This window comes from Corvus moneduloides, chromosome 8 (genome assembly GCF_009650955.1).
Source record: "Corvus moneduloides isolate bCorMon1 chromosome 8, bCorMon1.pri, whole genome shotgun sequence".
Taxonomy (NCBI): domain Eukaryota; kingdom Metazoa; phylum Chordata; class Aves; order Passeriformes; family Corvidae; genus Corvus; species Corvus moneduloides.
The window spans coordinates 148,981-163,031 of record NC_045483.1 but is presented as its reverse complement, the minus strand read 5'-3'; the positions used below and the strand labels follow the sequence as shown (position 1 = coordinate 163,031).

The 14,051-nt window shown below is 35.5% G+C and overlaps 1 protein-coding gene across 1 annotated transcript in view; it reads right to left on the bottom strand.

Annotated features, from left to right (window-relative positions):
* Positions 1-6,146: 6,146 nt before the first annotated feature.
* The window catches only part of CFAP46 (cilia and flagella associated protein 46), a 72,950-nt gene continuing 65,045 nt past the window's right edge, over positions 6,147-14,051 (bottom strand). The window contains exons 54-60 of the mRNA XM_032116491.1: positions 13,693-13,795; positions 12,353-12,465; positions 10,983-11,017; positions 10,138-10,217; positions 8,142-8,278; positions 7,568-7,651; positions 6,147-6,757 (exon numbers count right to left, since the gene is read on the bottom strand). Coding sequence (XP_031972382.1) covers positions 6,621-6,757; positions 7,568-7,651; positions 8,142-8,278; positions 10,138-10,217; positions 10,983-11,017; positions 12,353-12,465; positions 13,693-13,795 — 689 coding nt within the window. The 3' untranslated portion in view covers positions 6,147-6,620. The remainder of the gene's footprint in view (positions 6,758-7,567; positions 7,652-8,141; positions 8,279-10,137; positions 10,218-10,982; positions 11,018-12,352; positions 12,466-13,692; positions 13,796-14,051) is intronic.

Sequence of the window (14,051 nt, the reverse complement as noted above, 5' to 3'; positions counted from 1 at the left end):
TTTTGAAACCCGTTCTTTTCTTCCAACAGGAAATCTTAGTTAATTCCCTCCACTGGTGTATTGACAGGTAATTAATACACATCAGTGGGAGAACAGACTGTTCTGGCTGCTTCCGCATGCTGAGAACTCCAGCAGACAAGCTCATTACTACCAGAATGAAGGTCAAGATGTTGGCTCTGAGCAAACTTTTATCCCTACATTTCTCTTCCAGGATATTGCAGATTACAGCTTTTTAACTGTAATTCCACTGTCACTGTTCTTTCATCAAGCTCATTTTGTACTTAAGAGGTTGTTTCCCCATGCCACTGCCTGCAGTTTTCCAAATGAACACTTCTGTCCTACAGTGTGAAACTTTTTTCCCTTACTGGATTACGATCATGTCTTTGTGCTAATCAAAACAAATTGGGAACGCTGATCTGTCCTCTGAAAAACTTTGGCATCAAACAGAAAAAGAAGACAGAGAAGGTAGTGTGGACACTGTTGCTGTGATATAAATTTGATCTACTACCCAGTATCCATTCAGATAATAAAACATCCATAATACATAATATTTTACACAGAAGCTAGTACAGTTTACGACTGTTAAGGGAAATTACCATCTGCACTTTTGACAAACTCAGGTTTGTTTTGGGTTTTTTTGTTTGCTTTCTGGAACTCTCCCTGTAATGTACTGACTTCTTTCACAATTGACATACTTGGGCAAAATTAAGAAAAAACCCACCCAAAATTAAAAAGAATTTTAGACAATAATGAATCTGATTCAGTTCACTTCAGTGTTATTATCTGTAGCTTATCTCAGTGCACTTATAGCACAGAAAATTATGTCAACTCTTGGAATTGCTGAATTGTTGATTATGATTATGGTAGTCCCATAAAAACCAGAAGTCTGAACCATTCATCTTGCTAAGAAACTTGTCTTACAACATTAACTTTACTTTCTTTAAGAAAACTAAGTAATCAAAAAGGCCAGAACATTATAAAAATAGTTTTAGATGCCTTTTCAGGAAATAAACACAAATCCTTAACTAGTGCAGCCCTGATTTCTGGAAAAGCTGTACATCTTTGTAAACATCTCGTTTCTCCTAACAATTTTAAATGCTAAATGTCAAGTATGAGACCATCCAGAAAAGCGACAGGTCATGAACATTCAGTTACTGGAAAGGATGCTGTACTTGAGCTCAGTACTGACTCACTTTCAGTTATATCTTGACAGTTTTCCACCCTCTTCTGCCATGTGTGAGGCTGAAGCATTATATGAAACAAAGGGAAAAATAAATCACAGTAGTTATTCAGTGACAAGAAATATCTTCCTAAATATTTCCCATACTAACAGACACTGTCACAAAACATCCTTTTAATTTCTTGTACCTTCCTAGCTCAAAATATTGGCCATTACTTCTGAAAGGGGTCTTTATTTTGTTGGCTTCAACTGTTCCAACTCAACACTGACTTCGTGTACTCTTGGCAGAGGAAGAAAACTTTTCTTCATAGATGGACTATTGTATTTACACTGTTTAATATATTTAAAAGTATACACACACATAATAAGTATCAAGAGTAATATTTCAGGTACTATTATAAATTATTCATATTTTATCCACCAACAATATTGTTAACATTCCATGCTGCGTTTTTATAAAAATGGGATTGATCTAAAATTGTTCCTCATACCGTAAGTCTTATGTATCCAACTGGAAAACTGCAATGTATTAAATATATTTCCTCTCTTCTTATTCTGAAATGAAGACTATTGTGCCTGCTACTTTTGAAAATGCTACTACCATGTTCACAAAGTCCCCACACACTTTTATCACTGGCTGAGAAGTACTTTATCGATTTATCACCTGAGTACCAATTTGGGTCTTCTACCAACCAGTAAATATTTCAGGGCACTTAAGTATGATTTCAGTTTTAATTTGACCACATCCTTAAAACCCATGCTAATAATATCTGTTGCTATATCCACATGAAGACACTGCAGTTGGAGACCTGAATTAATACCCAAGAGGGACTTCAAGAAGTTCTTCCTGGTGGCTTTACAGTGATGAGGTGGTCTTTCATCCAAATGAAAGAGAAGGATTTACACTTATATAGGATGGTTCTGATATTCTATTTCAGGAGAGCTTTCAGCTCAGATGGTGCCAAAGCACATGCTGGAAGGCTTAGCAGGTTGTAAAGTCACTAAATTAGTGTTCAAACTCAAGATAAATGGTCTTAAATAATTATGAGAATGACCCCTACACCAACCTCAAACCTGCTCTAATTTCCCTGCCTACAAACACCTACATCAAACACCTACATCATCAGCTGCTACATTTTGGCATCTACTCCACCACATCCCTTTGCAAAGCGGGGACAACAGCCTTGCTGACAGGACCAGCCACTGCAGCTCTGGAGAGAGACGCACATAAGATACGAAATCCCTGAATGACTGCTTATAGCAGTATAATTTTAAAGAGGTTGCACCAGGGACTAATGGCAGAGCTTCTCTTTTTTTGTTGTTTGTTTTATCATTTTGTAGCAAACTTGCTGCAGCTCTTTACTGCAGACCATCTAGAACCACACACTTTTCTTGGACAGCTATGTACAACTCAAATTAGTGTTCTTATCCTAGAATATTCATCAATAAAGTCACCATGATTTTTTTCTTCCTCACATGTTCCGATTACATAAATTTTAGCTGACCAATTCTTTCATGCTAAAATATATTATGAAATGTCTTTTCTGTTATAAAAGCTAATTGATAGTGTGATTTGTTATGTTGCTGAGACATAATTCAGAAAGTTTATTTTAAAGCCCTTGATGCATGGAATAGCACTAACTGCTTAATATTTCTTGTATGAATGAATACAGTGCATGGGAATGATGTAGTGCCACATAGATGAAATATTTTCAGAAGCTCTTATTCTTGTTGTTTTGGGCTTGTGCCAACGTCATTCGACGAGAGAGCTCATATGTCCTAAGGTATATCGACTGTAATTTATTTCTGGGTCATTAGTTGGTAGGATTTTTTTCCTCCAGGTTGCTGAACACTATATAATATTGTAAAATTTAAGAGCTCGTAGTCAAATAAATATTTTAGAATTCAAATATCAGATAATATTTTATTTTAAAAATATTTTAATTTCATATTTTTATTTCATTAAAAAGGTTTATTGCTTATATAATAAAAAATAATTTCTCACTCTTGTGAAAGTCCAGATGAGTACTCCATCTAGTTCAAGAGTCCCAGCATAAGAGCGAGTCCAGAGGAGGTCACAGAGGTTGTTGCTGATGGCTGGAGCCCCTCTGCTCTGGAGCCAGGCTGAGAGAGCTGGGGGTGTTTCACCTGGAGATGGAAGGCCTCCAGGGAGGCCTAGAAGGGGCTCCAGGAGAGCTGGAGAGGGACTGGGGACAAGGGCTGGAAGGACAGGACACAGGGAATGGCTTCCCCAGTGCCAGAGGGCAGGGATGGGTGGGAGATTGGGAAGGAATTGTTCCCTGGGAGGGTGGGCAGGGCCCTGGCACAGGGTGCCCAGAGCAGCTGGGGCTGCCCCTGGATCCCTGGCAGTGCCCAAGGCCAGGCTTGGACATTGGGGCTGGGAGGCAGCCTGGGACAGTGGGAGGTGTCCCCTGCCATGGCAGGGGTGGAAAAAAGGTCCCTTCCAACTCGAATCATTACAGGATTCTATGATACTAGAACTTGACTTTCTGAACTTGCTACTCATATATACTTAATGAATGGTTAAAAATAATTCCAGCAGCATTTTCCTCACCACTCTTTCCACTGCAGTTATTAGCAAGTACTTTTTCTACATAAAATCTTATATTAGATCAACAGTCTTAATTCCACTTTTGTATCTGCAGCTGAAAATTTTGGTTCACTCATTTCATATTCAGGTTTTAAAGAATGAAGACCTTCTGTACAGCACCTTGTATGACTATGCTGCTATTTACTTCTCCCAATAATTTAAAGCCAAGTGCCCTCCTGGGGATCTCATATATTAAACTGCTACAAGATGAACATACCCTTCTGTGCTGCACACAGCTGATTTGTTTTGCTTTCACTGCCAGCATCTGCTGGCTCACTCTGTGGAGAGAATGCTTGATATTGTTAGTCCAGGTAACTTGCTATGACAGTACCTTACCTTGAAATGTGAGGAATATCAGAAATTTTAAGCTTTTAGTTCATTATTTAAAACAGGTTCTGAAACAGCAATTTTTTACAGTGCTTCTTCTCAACCTTTCCTTGCTCATTCCATTCTTGTTCACTCTCGAACTGATAATCATACTAGACTCTCAAACTCCACCAGCTGAGATACTTCAGCACAAATAAGAAGCAAGTTCCTCTCACTTGCTAAATTGTCGTTGTAATTTTAAAAGAAATATAGAAGGTGTTAACTATCTATGCTCTTTTTCTTTTGAAATCATTCCAACTTCTACTATGTATCTTCTCCTGAAGAGACTCTTTACTTTTGTACAATCGTGTCACTACACATTGCTACAAAAGCATAATGGAAAAGATGACATTATATCCAGCATCAATTCCTGAAGGAATGAACTAGATGTCTTCTTAGATCACTGAATGCATATTCACTGTCACCTGAAGTACAGTTTATCATCTACTCATGTAGTCCTACTGCTATTATGATTTTACTGACTGGTATGTACTACAGAGGGCTATCAAGAAGTTTTTCCTCATACCCAATTCATCCTTCTGGCAGAGGTTGCTGCAATGCAGTGAGAGCTAAAGGATCAAATACAAAATGGGAATATTTTTGGAGAAAAAGACTTCATTAGATTATTTCCATCAGTTCATAAACAAACCACAGTAGTAAACTAGTGAACAAGCCCATTGTACCTAGATATCAGTAATTTTTCTAATCTTTGAAATCTTTAAGTTTTTATCCTGGATTATTCTCGAAGAACAACCCTGCCACTTCTGAAGCACTGAAACTTTTCTGGAATTTGTTATTCATGAAATTTCTTACTTCAAGAAGGTAGAAGCTAACAAAAATCCATAAGGACTGTCACGTAGCAAGGTAGCCAAGGCTTCATAATTCCCATTGAATACACTTTTTTCCCAAACCTTTTATGTTACAAAAAAAGAGACAGCACTAGAAAGATGGCGTTCAAGGTAAACAATGACATTAAGAGCAGGGAAATACAGTTTCATGGCAATTAATATGTTGGAGAATTATGTGAAAATTAATGTTGCACATACTTAGAGAAATTAACAATATGTGTACATTTGCTATAGTGAACAAGAAGTGTGAACACTTGCTTCCTTCAACACAAATTGCATCTTCAAACTCAGCAATACTTTAGCTTCCCAAATACCATTCATGGGATGTAAAAAAAGCAGCCGTGTTACAGAAATACAATGAAAAGGTATCTTAAAAGACCTAAAACTAAACAAATCAATACCAGAACTTGGAGACTCATGCCAGTATCTGGCAAAACATGGCAAGTTCAGAGACTTGATAATATTTGTTATTATCTGAATCCTTAATTTTCAGACCAGGTAACCTCAGTTACTTCTTTACTTAATTTGTAATGTATTAAAGGCCAAGATACATGCCATAAAAAATATGTATGTCCTATGTCTAACTTAAGTTATAAGGGGAATAAAAATCATGCATGTTATGGAACACAGTTTGACAGACCAGCTGTTGTTCACATAAGGTCATGTAATTAAATGGAGTGAAAGAGGGAAGGAAGCACAAATTTATACTCTCTTAAGTGCAGAAAGTATTTTACATACCATTATTTTGTATTGTGGTCTACATAGCCCTGTAACCCTTTACCAGGTTCTAACTGATTGTAACACATCAGGTAGCCAAGGACAGCATCTTTTCAGTACCATTTTGATGCTCTATCAGATACAAAAGAAGTGTCACAGGAAATAGACATCACCATTTTACTGGGAAAAAAGACTCTTGAAATTATTTTAGGTGCTGTAACAACCAAACTTTATACTTTCCATAAATGCTAAATTATTTTACATCTATTTCTATTGCTATGAAGTTTTAAAGTGTGTAATTAAAAACGGATTGCTGTTAAACAGAGCATATTACAAAATCCATACACACAATAATCTTATTTGGGATTTTGAAATAATGTAATATATATTCATATGTTATTGAGGAAAAACACAGGACAATAAAGACATCAAAAATTATTAACCATTTTATTTAACACTAACTTGTTTTCTAATTAAACTACAACTACCTCTATATAAAAAGATCAGTTCGTTCAGAATAAGGTCACTTGGTAAATTTTTTAGCTAAGTTCCTGATGAATCATCCATGTGAAAATAAAATAGATCAAGGAAACATTTTTCCAAACAGAAGCACTGACATCGACACATTCCAATTCATGCATCAAGGCTGAAAAATACTAATCCACTTTTCTGTAAGATATGTTGGTACTTAGCAAATTTTTAAAGGATTCATCAAGTTAAAAAAACCTTACAGTACTAACTGACATTTCTGAATTACATATTCTATTTTCCTGACTCTTATTCTAATATCAAACTGTTTACATCTGAAAGAGGAATCAGCAATATGCAAATTTTCTTAATCTCACCTCTCCTTAGACCACCAGTGCAGGTATTCCTAGCATGAAAAGACTGACAAGAATTACCTCAGAATTATGTTTGGTAAACCATAGATCACACAATTAAAAAATGATGGATGAGTTGCAGGAAGATCTGAGGAAGTGCAAACAGTCTGCTCTTCTTTTCTGTCTCCAGGACAGGTGTGAGAATCTGCTTCCACTATAAAAATGTATCAAAAACCATTGTTATTTCTGAATATGACTAAATATAAGAATGCTGTAAATGCCATAATTTAGCACACATTCTCTTTGATTAATACTTGTGGTTCTTTTACATTCTTTTTAAAATATTAACAACTGCCACTATATTGAAGAAGCATTCTTTGAAAAAAAAAAACCCACAAAACCCCCTAGAAAACTAGGGAATATTTCTGATGTGAATTCTTTCTCTCTTCAATTCTATGACAGTGCAAGTTATAAATAAAATTTATTTTATTAAACCTTATTTTACAAGGTAAGTCCTGTACACTGAAAAATGGCAGTACAATTTTATAGACAGTCTATTAGAAGCTGTTTTACTCAAAAATTCTTCCCTGCTCTCCAACAAGATGCCAGATACTTCTTATATCTAGTATGTCCTTTAAAATGCAGACTGTCTAGAATCATTGCAGATCCTACTGATCTCTTTGCAGTCTACAATCCTGTTCCATTTATATTGTTCATGTTGTGCTCCGGATATACCTTGTTAGTAACATTACTTTATTTGTTCAGTGGAAAACAAATTTTACCTTTTGGTCAGCTATGTCAAAGTCTCCCCAGAATTTTATTTGTAAAAAATATAGCTACTCCAATTATGATATTGTATCAGTGGTCTTTTGACTCAATTCTTTTAAGAAGTTTCAGAGAAAACTGTAATAGCTCATCTGGAAGGTTTCACTTATACCCATGAACCACCGTATTGATCTACCTATCTAAAGGTTCTAGTTAGTGTTTACAGTCAGTCTTTCATAGTAAGCCTTTTAATTCTTACTTTTAATGGAATCCCTTTTCCTGTGACTTCTACTTTGAAGAATATGAACTGTCTGCCCAGCCGTTTTACCAAAGTTCAGCAAATCTGGAAAGAAATGTTAGTTTCTGTGAGTTTTTAATGAAAGTTTTGAAAAACAAGAAAATATCAACCATACAGCCTGGTGCTTTCACATTTAAAACTTAATGAAAAGGAAGATTGAAGTGATGTATCTGTGCAGATGTAAGTTAAATCCAGGGGCTTTTTTTCCCATAGTTTATGTAACTACAGATGGCTGTGTCCTAGGGCACTGCTTCTCACCGTATAAATCCTATTCTTACCATAAACATCCTTATATAGTACCATAAACAAACACTCCACTAAAACTGTTTAAATAGGTTACTGTTCTGTATGAAAGATCAACCTGTCAACCACCTGGTGGCTCCTGCAGGCAGTTCACCACCTATGGAAACTCCAGGCAAAATTTGGTAAGGAGCAAAGAAAGAAGAGACAGGAGACAGGCAGGTACACACACTCCATGAGCACACCCACACAAATGTCTGACGCAATATACATACAAACTAAGACAAACACTTACTCTCAAACAAGACCTCCAGCCTTTCTGCATTCTCCTGCAAGTTTGTGTACCACTGGGTGGCAATTACAGAACCAACACCTGTAAGGCTTAGAAGCATTGCTGTCTCTGTTGGTCTCTCTAAAGCAATATGTAGACCACTAAGGAAGATCAGAATTATGAGATCAATAAAAGAAAAATGTACATAAGATATAAAAAACATAACCAAATATACAATGCTCTTTAATAGAAGGAGAAAGAATGCCAACTGCATTTTCTTGTTTGCTGAGCATCAAGTGGGTTTTTTATGTTTATACAGCACTTTGAATTTAATACAATGAATTCAGGTAACTTTATCTCTACATTTTTTCATGATGCAATTTTACTATGGGGATTACTCTCTGTCATATTACTGTAGTTCTGGACATCTCTGGAAACACGAAATGAGGAGTAACATTCTAACTTTTACAAAACACTGCAGAAAATATTGCAAATCAGGTGTGAAAAGACATGTTTAGACATAAAATATTGCAGGTAACTTGTTCTTTGTCATAAATTTGGTGTTGATTTGGAGGCTTAAAAGCAAATCACTTGTAATGTGGCATTTGAGTTTTTACCGCTGAATATTTCAGTAAGTATCTTTGGTATTATTGTCTCAGTCATAAAATGGGAGGGATACTCTAAGGTTGAAACTGCAGTAAATAAAAGGTTGCATTTTGATTTTATTCAGATCTGCTTTTCATAGTAACTTTATAAAAAGATTATAAAGTTTTCTGTAATCTTTTGGGGAAATGCTGTCTGATTGTCTATGGAGTTTATGTGACTCATTTTTAAATTGTTATTCTAAATTTTCAGGAAGCTTTTGGAATTAAACAAGTAAGACTTATTGATAAATTCACCAAACTATTAAACTGGACTTCAAAATTTTTGAGTTTGAAAAACTAGTTTAGAAACTGTGTTTAGTTTAACTTTAGGAAATGGCTGTTTGGATCAAAAAGGATATAAAAAAATATCAGGAGATTGTTTATACACTCAGACATCTGTATACTTACATACGTAGATGTGTGTATAACCTATCTTACACACAATTGGATTTAAACTTGCGCATCATTGCACTAACTAAAAACAGTATTTTTAGATAATTTTTTTTCTAGTTTTCTTCACGGAATGAGTAACTAGAAAAGTCAAAAGATGCTCCACGTCCCCAGGATGTGCTTTTGCTCACTTGCTGCCCAGGCACACTGTTGGCTCAGCCTCAAGTGCCTTTCTGCAGGGCTGCTCTCCAGCCACCCCTCTCCAAGTTTATACTTGTGTCTGGCATTACTCTGTCACCAGTGAAGAGTCTGTCATTTTTTTCCTTGTTAAATTTCATGTCACTATTGATTGCCCAGTGTTTCCAATCTATCTACATTCCTGTGCAGGGGCATCTCATCCCTCAAGAGGAATGATCAGGTTATCTGAAAATTCCAGCAGGGACTAAATAATTAACGAGTAAAATTAGGACACTGTGGCATCTATCAGGAATTCATATGGACATGCAACAAAAGAATGTAAATCCTACCAGCTGTCAACTTAAAAGCAAAGAAAATACTGAGATGCTTTTAAAGATAAAAAAAGCTGCAATTAATTATAATTAAAAATTCTAAACAGGTTATTTAACATGCCATAATAATTCATTTAAAAATAAAAATCTGTCAGAGTGTTTAAAACTTTTTCCATGTATGAATCCTCAGAGGTACTCTTAGCAGTTTATCTGTTAAAGGAAAATTTTATAAATTCAGTTAGAACATTTTGAGAATCTTGATCTCAGACTTGTGAGGTACCTGTAATGCAGCAAGGTTTCTGCATCATATTTTCTTATCACTTCCACATAAGAGAGCTTTCATCCTATTTAGTAGTCCCTATGAAGAAGCCCTTCTACTTGCAGAAGTAAAGGAGGAATATTCAAAACTCAAAATTTTAACTTTGTTTTGAAATAATCTGCCTTATTGTGGACTTTACTGAAATTGACTTTACCTACCTTTTGTGGATATCAGAGTTTGTAATTCTTGGAACTTTGCTGTGTCCGTAACCAGATCCAGAAGAATCACCAAACGCATTCTGGAAAAAAAATACAGCAATGGTATTTGCATGAATAATAACACCCAGCATAATAATTAAAGTAAATCAGGCATTTTGTAAGTTTAATTACTTTCTTGAACATAGTCTAAACCACTAGTATAAAATCTACATATTTCAGCCAACAATTGTCAAGTATTATGTAAATGTACACGCATAGAAAGTCATTGTAGTGTTATTTAATGTAATTTTGCTACACTTCCCATAGTGTTTTGCAGGGGTTTTTTACTATGCCACATTAGTGTAATAGGTAATGAAAGTCTACATACCATCTTATTACAGCCAATGACCTAGATGACCCAGCTCTGTAGTTATGAACTCTTGGAAGAGTTTATGGGGATGCTGGTATTGAAATTTTTATACCACAGTTCCTCTCCAAAAAATCACAACAAGTTACATCCCTAACATGCCTTATTTTCCTTAAAGGTCTCCAGTGAAATAAACTCAGAATACTCTCAGAATTAAAAGGTTTGCCTACTGTTTGGTTTGCTGCAGCTTCAATCTGTTAATTATTCTCCTAACCCAAGCATATGAGAGGCAAATTTGTAATACTTTTCTGCCTGGAAAGTCTTCACACACTTAAAACTTTTATCATGTCCTCCTCTCAATATGTCAATTTTCCTCCAAAAGCATGTTTTAAATCCATATAAACATACCAATGCACATACATATTTATTAATAAAACTAAGCACCAAAGCTGTGGTAACATCCTTCTGACCACTCCTAATATTCTCCAGAAATACTTACTCTGATATGGTCAATATTCTTCTCCAGTTGAGACCCTTTGCAATACTATATAGAGCGGAAAATTATTTCATACAGCTTGCAGATGACCCTCCTGTATAGTTACCCCTATACAGACCTCGGGGGTTTTTTAACACTAGCAAGGGTACATTGTTTAATTTGTGATCCATCTCTTGACTCTGTTCTGTAACTCTGCTCCTTAAACAGTCACACCTTAACTTATTAATGATTAACTGATTATTTTCCCTTAAGTATAATATCTCCCACTAGACTTTCCCAAATCACCCCTGCACAAAGGTTAATTTATATCACGATCTCGCATTTCAGGATTTGCTAAACCACTGCATTCTCTTTGTCAGCCTGGTCTCATGCTCAGATTTAGCAATGATATATATTTCATCATGTAAATGACCAAACTGAATACTTAATAATATCTGATCTAGGTTAGAGCTTTCAGTAATCTCAGACAGAATTAATCCAGGCTTATTTTAAGAGTAGGACAAAGGGCAAGGTTTAACAACTTTCCAAAAGTTGCCAGACCTGTAAGTATCTGGTCTATGGATATCTGAAACATCATCTTCAGACATGTATATAGAAGACATATTTTCTTATTTCTTGTAATATTTACATATAGATATTTAAATCACTTTTAAAACCAAAGCGTCATGAAGAAGCTTCCTGTTGCTCTACAGGGCTTCACAATCTGATGTGTACTCTCCTCCTCAGTTTCACATGTCAACACAATTATAGCTACCCTGACAAATTCAGCACAACTCCAAAGTCAAGTTTCTTCCAGATGTGCAAGGAAAACAGGAGGAGAAAGGAAGATCGCGAATCTGAAAAACCAGTCCTGAATCTAAGCCTTATGCTACAACAGAAAGACTAAATAGTTGTGAAAAAACAGAGAAAAAATACCTTCTCAGAGTCTACAAATGCTCTGTAATACTAGAGTAATCCTTCAGCATTAACCTAGCCTTGATGGACAATTCTTGTTTGCCTCAGCAGAGACTTCCAAATTTTGAAGTGGTACTGCAGAGGTTGTTCTTACCACTAAAAAATATTTTGCAACCAAATACTTCTAAAGAAAAAGAGAAGGTTTACTGAGAAAACCATTGGATGATGACTTAATTTTTGAAACCTAAGAAATTCCATCATATTGAAGTGAAGAAAGACTAAGCTTATCTGTGAGGCTTAACAAGAAAGCTGTGCAACAGAACAAAACCTACATAATACAGAGGTTTTCTGACTAAAAACCCTGGATCTAGAAAAAGCCCTTAATTGCCAACATCAGTACTGTGATAAAGATACAGTAGGACAGATCTAGGAATAAAAGTTAGTGTAATTAAAAATATTTCTCAATTTGCTTATCTTACTTGGGATGTTCATAGCAACCAACCAATTAAGCAATACATGAGACATGAATCTCTCCATCCCATAGAACAGAAATGCACTACAGTTTGTCAGCAGCTGCTCCCATTCAGCTTGGCTGAAAGGAAGGAAGAAGAAAGAAAGGAAGTTACTTTCATGTTACTGTTTTACAAGAATACTTTTCAGAAAGTATCCATAGCAAAACACTTCAGTGCTAGTTACTCCAGAAAAGGATTGTAGATAAAGTCCAGCATGCAAAGCAGGAGACAACACGACTGCAGAATTCTGTGAAAGTGTTAATACCTCATATGGATTATTAATACTGTACTCTTGTATTAAAATGATTACTGAGTAACATCTGATAGCGAGCAATAGTGTATTTCAGAATAAATAGAGTGCATAGCGTATTTTTAGATAAATACCAACCTCTCCATCAAAAAAACAACAAAAAAAAAAAATCATTGCTGTATGTATTGTACAGCTTTAAAATAAGGTCTTTCTCTAACATTCAAAGGGAGCAGTTGTGTATATACCCACCAGGACATGAGCAATTGGTTTTTGAAAAGAGATGTGGATAATCAGACTATCTGGCAGCAAAAACTGCAATTTGATAATAACAATTTTTGCAATTGTTATGAAAAAATATTAGAGTACCTACTCAGTGGTATTAGCTAAGTAGAGAAAATTCCAAAGGACTGATTGCTAAACTAGCAGTTAGGAAGGAATGTCGAGCAATGGTCATGTCGACTCCTAGGGCTTGTCACTGTCTGACCTCTTGAAATCCCTTTTATTCCTCTATGGCTATGATCTTAAAAGTAAAGTATTTCTATAAAAAACAAAGCGTGTTTATGAGTAGACTCCATAAAATGGTATTAGCTTCATGATCATGTTTGAAATTGGAAACTGTGTGATGTACCTTCACTAGTCTGCCTCTGAAATCTGTGCTCCCATTTATGGTTGACTGAAGGTGCCTGAAGATGCTATGTTTTTAACACTTGAATTTAAAAACAAATATGAGCAAAGCCAGAAATTACACTTATGCTCACATATGTGTATTCATCAAAGACCGCACCAGAAGACTTTCTATCAAAATTAGATTATTTACATACACAGCAACTCTGACAAAACCAACCTGGCTAAATCACGTTGTGGCACTTTATTTCAGATCCCTCGATTATTCTGTCTACAAACATAGATCTGTGTTTCATACAACAACAATGGTTTGCTATGTGTTTATCAGCTCAGCAAAATGTGACCCTATTATATGACCAAAGTCTCTGACAATAGGCACAATTTTAAACAAGAAACATGGATAAAACAAGAAAGAAGACAGAATATTACATACCTTGGAACACACATATTTCCAACGACGCCTTCCCACTGCAGTGTAAATAGGCCACGGTATTTTTCTAGTATTTCTTTTATTTTTTGGGAAGGACTTGAACCTTCTGTAACAACAGAATTTCATCAGTATGGATGTAACATACTACAAGCTACATTGGGCAATCTCAATTTCAATAATTTTAAAATGACACTATCATATTTAGGGGATTTTAGGTCATCATTAGATTTGATGTTTTTTGAAACTTAAGTCTGGCTTTTAAAATTGAAGCAATTGTGACAGAGTAAAACTGGGATGCCCATTTGAAAGGCGTATTTTATAATGAACAAGGATTATTTGGTAGACAGGTAAAAGACACAAAG